Source organism: Centruroides sculpturatus, unplaced genomic scaffold (genome assembly GCF_000671375.1).
Source record: "Centruroides sculpturatus isolate CEXI.00-Female unplaced genomic scaffold, Cexi_2.0 scaffold683, whole genome shotgun sequence".
Lineage (NCBI taxonomy): Eukaryota > Metazoa > Arthropoda > Arachnida > Scorpiones > Buthidae > Centruroides > Centruroides sculpturatus.
The window spans coordinates 21,702-28,741 of record NW_019384858.1 but is presented as its reverse complement, the minus strand read 5'-3'; the positions used below and the strand labels follow the sequence as shown (position 1 = coordinate 28,741).

The 7,040-nt window shown below is 31.8% G+C and overlaps 1 protein-coding gene across 1 annotated transcript in view; it reads left to right on the top strand.

Annotated features, from left to right (window-relative positions):
• LOC111630608 (protein spinster homolog 1-like) overlaps nt 1–7,040 on the top strand; it is a 42,127-nt gene that overhangs the window by 17,804 nt on the left and 17,283 nt on the right. Inside the window, exon 4 of the mRNA XM_023374739.1 lies at nt 3,447–3,513. Within this exon, the coding sequence (XP_023230507.1) occupies nt 3,447–3,513 (67 nt within the window). The remainder of the gene's footprint in view (nt 1–3,446; nt 3,514–7,040) is intronic.

Genomic DNA, 7,040 nt, shown 5'->3' with positions numbered 1-7,040 from the left:
TTTTTGTTCTTGCTTTAATCAATTACTACATAAGTTACCATGAATCAATCTACACATGAAATACTTTTGACCTCGTCTAATTCTTGTTCTGCAAGTGCATTTTGTGTTCGGTAAGTACTCCTGTACTCTAGGTGTCTTGGAGATCCTTATGGACAAGTTTACTCTGAGGAGTATTTGTGGTTCCTCCCTGACAGACTAATTTCAAGAGAATATGGAGTTATTCCTGGCGGTTCTGTCCTGCAAGACTTGTTCTGCAAAACTTGTTCTACAAGTACTCAAGGTGTCTTGGAGGCCCTTATGGACAAGTTTACTCCAAGGAGTTTTGTGGTACCTCCATAACGGTCTTATTTCAAGAGAATATGGAGTTACTCCCGGTGTTTTCTCTGCACACTTTTCCTCTATATTATTTCATTGAACTTTCTCTTAGCTTTAATTTTAGTTATTAAGTTTATTTTTCTTATGTTAGTTATTAAGTTCTAAATACTCTGTCTGCAATATTTTCTACATATGATAACTCTGTATACATTAGCTATTCTTTAATAATATTTCATTGTTATTCTGTATTAATGTTATTAATGTATTGATTATTCTCTCTGTAATATTTTGTATTTAACTGACAGTTTTGTATACACTGTTAATATGTACTATTGTAAATGTATATAATTTTTCTCAGCTGTGCTCTTGCGGTGCTGAGTATGTGCCTCGAGCACCTAATAAAAACGATTGATTGATTGATTGATTGCTGTGCTGTTCCGTGACGAAAACAAGCTTGAGCAACAGCGATGTCGAATGGTGCACACTCGGTGAGTAATCCTATAATTTTTTGTTTATAGCGTAGTTTATACGGATTATTTCCAAAAAAAACTATACGTATTTTGGAAATGTTTAGTCGGATTAGTCTAGAATCAATTAATTTTATGGAAGAAAACCTTTCAAACAGCCATAGTCCGTAAACTTCACACGTGTCAGGCTGTGATTGGTTGTGATTCCTACAAAATTGATTCATACGTATTGGAACGTATTTACTGTCTTATAGGGGAATCGACTGTAATTTTTTGGGAATAATCCATATAAACTATGCTATAAACAAAAAATTGTAGGATTACTTATTGAGTGTTCACCATTTGATGACGCCATTGCTTAAGCTTGTTTTTGTTGCATAGTGGCACATCAAACAGCGGGCGCGTGCTTCCTGATAAGTTATTTTTCTGCGAAAAATTCACTGAATTTTGGAGACATCATTAATAAAAATATAATTTTTATGGCTGTTAAATAATAAATGGTTTTTAGTAGGTCTGCTGCTCGTTTAAACTGAATGGTTTGTGCAATATCCGCTATTGGTGTAAATTTGACCAATCCTGTCGCGACACGAGTTCACGATGACATTTTACTGTATCATACGAGTCTCTTTTAGCGTGTTTATATGAATACGATTGCAATTTTTTCACTGTTATATAGGAATCCGAACTATATGAACCTGTTTTATAGGGGGGTCTACTGTAGTCCACTTCTGGTAATACCTTGTCCATTTCATTCATGTTTTCACATTTTGTTTTATCATGAATAATTTTATTTTTGCTTTACAAAACTTGTAGCCCATTTCATTTAATTGATTTTGAACCATATGATTGTAAACATTGGCATGATGAAGTTTCCACTTGTCATTTAATTCTTTTGGTGTGATTTTTTGATTTTGTAGGCAGATGCATCTGAAAGGTACAATCTTGATTCTTCCTTGTTGCTCTTGGTCAACCAGATCTTTTCAATGTTTTTACACTTTCAGATTTTTTCATATTTCTTCAATGTGCAATTTACTTTTAAAAAATCAATTTTTCAAAAATATTTCCTCAAAATTGACGAATAAACTTTATGGGTTAATCGTACATAAATAACCCCCGTTTTTTTGCCTGGACCGCATTTAATCAGAGACAAAGCTTTTATTCGTATTCTTTATTTATTTTCTATGCATTTCGGGTGCAATATTTTCTTGTAATTTGCACCCCTCTTCAGGATTTTTACATTTCTATAAATTTGGTAAATTTAATTATTACATCGGTAAATTACTACAATAGTTATACAATGGTTAACTAATCTGTTTTAAGTTTTAGAACATCTGCCCAGTGTTGATGTTATGTCCCCTAAGGCATTTTAGACCGTTTTCCCCTCACATAACATCAACACTGGGCAGATGTCGTTCTAAAACTTAAAACAGGTTAGTTAACCATTGTATAACTATTGTAGTAATTTACCGATGTAATAATTAAATTTACCAAATTTATAGAAATGTAAAAATCCTGAAGAGGGGTGCAAATTACAAGAAAATATTGCACCCGAAATGCATAGAAAATAAATAAAGAATACGAATAAAAGCTTTGTCTCTGATTAAATGCGGTCCAGGCAATAAAAACGGGGGTTATTTATGTACGATTAACCCATAAAGTTTATTCGTCAATTTTGAGGAAATATTTTTGAAAAATTGATTTTTTAAAAGTAATATAAAGTAAACTGCACCATGGATATATACATATCTATTACTTACTGCAATTTACTGTTGAAACAACATAACCAAGTTGTTGAGAAACTTCTGTTTGAGTTTTCCTTCCAGAATCAAAGTCACAATTTGGTTTCGAAAATCCTTACTTTATTCTTAAAAATAATGTAAAATAATTTATAACCAACAATTTCATTTATATACATAATATGACAAGTGATTGTTACAATTTAACACTTTCAGATGATCAATTTGTATAGATTAATGTGATTATTGTTACATACTGCTTTAACACATTTTTTTCTTCTATGTTCAAAAACTTTTTTCCCAAGATGAAGGAAATGTAGAAAACATTTTCCAGGCTAGGTTTGGACAAGATTTTCTCCTTTTTATATTTCAAATTATTTTTCTGGTGTGATATTTTGCATAATAAAAGCTCTTATCATTAGAANGATTGTTACAATTTAACACTTTCAGATGATCAATTTGTATAGATTAATGTGATTATTGTTACATACTGCTTTAACACATTTTTTTCTTCTATGTTCAAAAACTTTTTTCCCAAGATGAAGGAAATGTAGAAAACATTTTCCAGGCTAGGTTTGGACAAGATTTTCTCCTTTTTATATTTCAAATTATTTTTCTGGTGTGATATTTTGCATAATAAAAGCTCTTATCATTAGAAATAAACATTAGAATTTTTATCATTCTAGGATTATTTATTAACAATTATTGATTGTAAGAAATCAATAATTTTTGCCAAGCAATTGCTGTTCAAAAACTTTTTTCCAGGGGTTGTAGAAATGTAGGTTTAAGTTTTGCTACTGTAATTAAATAACATCAATATAATATCAGTTTTATTAAAGATTTTATTCACTTTATTAAAGATCAAATTATTACTTTATAATAATTTTATTTAAAATAAATTTCGTAATGAAGAATTGTTTTTTTTCAGTGGTTTAGGATATGTTGTAGGATCTGAAATAGCTAAAATATTTCAAGATTGGGTATGGGCTTTAAGAGTAAGTTTTTTAAATAAATATTTTTATGGTGAAAATTAAAGTAACAGTGCTTAATTTATGGAAAACTTATTATTCATTTAATTGATTTTAAGCAATAAAACTAAACTTTTGATCACAGGCTAGAAGAGTATGGTGGTGGATGGAGAGTACCAGCCCCATCAATTGAACAATGTGACTACACATTGTGCAATATGCTTTAAAGCATTGTCATGCAAAAGGATGGATGNTGCTATGTTATATAATGGTAACAGATGTGTGAATTCTTTGTGTAAAAATTTAAATTTTTGTATTTCTAGAAATGCAGAATAATAATTTTAATAATTATAATAATCAAGTAAATAGTACTGAAAACATTGTCTTTTCATCATTACCTGTGTTTAATAATGAAAAGAAATTCCCACAATCACTTTTGACATTTATGAAGATCCTCCCGGCATTCCATTCCAACAACATTTTTTTATACAGGAGATATGTGGATGATATTTTCATTTATTGGAAGGAGGTCTCAGATTTAAGGGCCTTTCTTGATTCTATTAATTGCAACCCCTATGTGTTACTACTGGAGTTGGACCAATCAAGCAAGAATGAAGTGTATTTCTTGGATATCAACATCCATGCACAATGAATAGATATTGTGACCTCAGTCTATTGTAAGCTGACTTTCATTCCATGCTACATTCTGGCTGGATTGTGATCAAATAACTTAAAACAAAGACAAATGTTTTGGTCTATGCAGAAACAAATATTTCCTCAATAGAGCTAACGAGTTCCTCGAACATTCCAGATCAATAGTACTAAAACAAGATCCTACTTCCACTGTGTTAAGAAAAGTGCTCAAAGTTATTGCATTACCGGGAATTGTAGAATCTTTAGCTGGTCCTCTCAATACTTTATCAAACATCGCATGCCCAGATTATTTTTTGAGGCCAAAACCCATAAACCATCATGGCCACTAAGACCATTGGTCAATAAATGTTCCCATCCCACGTATCATCTTGAAGCTGCGCTAGCAAAACACATCACATCCTTAATCCCATATTCTGAGCTTGTAACTACAGCCTCCATCGAAGCCAAATGTACCGTCTTACAAAAATTAGATGGAGAGTACCAGTTCCATCAATTGAACAATGTGACTACACATTGTGCAATATGCTTTAAAGCATTGTCATGCAAAAGGATGGATGGGTTTGACAGAAAGTATTTCCAATTCTTTCAAAAGTTAAATTCCAAAAATATAGAGTAATACTGTGTGTTGACAGTCTGGCCTGGGATACAGACAGCATACATCAAGAAAACACCATCACAATCATATATGAGATGTTGTGATGGTTGTGAAAATTAGGAAACCTCCCCTCTAGTTCCTACCAATTTTACAAAATACAGTAGATGTTATTTTTTTATATTCTTATGTTCCATATTTCGAGCCCATCATGCGGGCAAATACCCTATTCCTCAATTCTAGTTACCCAGCATCACACGTTTTACACCTACATGAAGCTCTTCGCCTTATTACTCAAAATAACTATTTCCAATTTAATGGAAAAATATATAAACAAACACAAGGAGTCCCAATGGGCTCCCCATTATCTCCTATTCTCTCCCCATTATCTCCTATTCTAGCTGAACTGGTCATGAGAAATATAGAACATGGGTTTTCAATGCCCCTTTAAGAATCCAATATCCTCTCATATATCTACGGTATGTCGACGATGTGTTAATTGCGTGGGATAGTTCCAATGAGGACTTGCTTCAATTTACTCAAATATTAGTCTCTATTTATCCTACAATTAATTTTACTGTTGAAGAGCAAGAAAACAATAGAATATCTTTCCTGGACTTAGATATACATACATCTCCGGAGCTTATATTTTCTGTCCATCATCGAAATAATAATGCTCCACAAATCATTCCAGCTACCGCCTACCAACCACCACATTACAAAAACTCTGCTATATCTTCGCTAATACGGAGGGCTTACCTTCTCCCTTCTACTCGGGTGCTAGTAGAAAATGAATTATCCATTATTCAATCTACCATGTTAAAACCAGGTTACTCACATTCAAAATTCATTTTTCTAAAAAATCGTGTAAAAAACAGATTATTTCCACAATATTTTCTTTCCAATAAAGAAAACTTAAAAATAGTGCACCCCCAATACCCTACTTAGCCCCTATCTCCTTAAAAATTGCACATCTTTTTAGAAGTAATGGTTATATTCTACCAATTACACCGCAACCAAATCTAAGAAGACTACTATGTAACGATAGGGATAAGTACCAGTTGAATGAAAAATCCGGTATCTACCAAATCCTGCTAAAGCACACACTAACTGGAGAAGAGATTAGTTATGTAGGAGCTATTGCTAGAAAATTAAGTTCATGCATCCATGAACATCAAGAAGACATCAAAAATAACAGGCCAGTTACAGAATTAGCAAAGAAAATACTCGACCACAACTACCAGCCTCTATGGAACGAAATAAAATTACTAAAATGTTGCAACGAACAAAAAGAGTTATTTATTTGGGAGACACTCTACATTTCTACTACCATACCATGCAACTCCCCAACTTTCGAGCTCCCACAAATTTGTATAACAGCTTTCAAACAACTCAACCCAAGATAAAAATACTCCTTTGTTGCTCATATGCTTATTTTGCCTTGGTGCACATAAATGCATGAACTATGCTCTTTTGCAGACATTTCTCACTTTAATATTTATTTATCATCATTTCTACGCGCTGTGATGCAAGAACCTTTAAATAATATTCAAAAACCATAATCAGCTGAACCGTCGGAAATATCATTCGAAATATTTGATATTGAAAATTAAAAATCCATCGGAATATCGTTCGGAAAGCTTAAACTATCGAATTCTATGTACCGGCTGATGATGGTAGTTTTACACTACTGAAAGTGCTAGTGGATAAAACCTTTCTCCAAAAGTCAGATAAATTTTTGTAACCGGAACTCCACTCCTGTAACGCCACTGCACGTAAGTGTTCTAATAATAATAAGATGTGTTTTTGTATCTCTTCATGGAATTTCACACACTATTCTACAGTGGTGATTTTGGACAGGTATACATTTCTGTACACATTTTTCCATTCTGTGATGAATTAAGTTAACCGAGGAAGATTGTTAAAAAAAACGGTTAAAAACGTTTTTATTTTATTAATATTTATTTGCTGGATTTTTTAAAGGTGTGTTTTATTCTTAGTTTGTTAACCAGTATGTGCATTATATTTAAGTATAAGGTTTTTACTGGTTGGGGTTATTGTTTGGTAAATTTTGTATTTATTTTTGTTTAAAAAGAAAGGTTTCTGAAAAATTGGTTGCTATTTAAAGATGGTCATTATTGGAGATTCAACTGTGCTATATTTTGCCATCTTACATATAATTATGTAATTTTCCTTACAAATATATAAATTATAAATTTGCATCTTAGCAAAAGCATTTTTTATTTTCTAACATTTATAAATTTAAAGTCTGAATTATTTATTTATAGTTTTATATATATATAGTTGA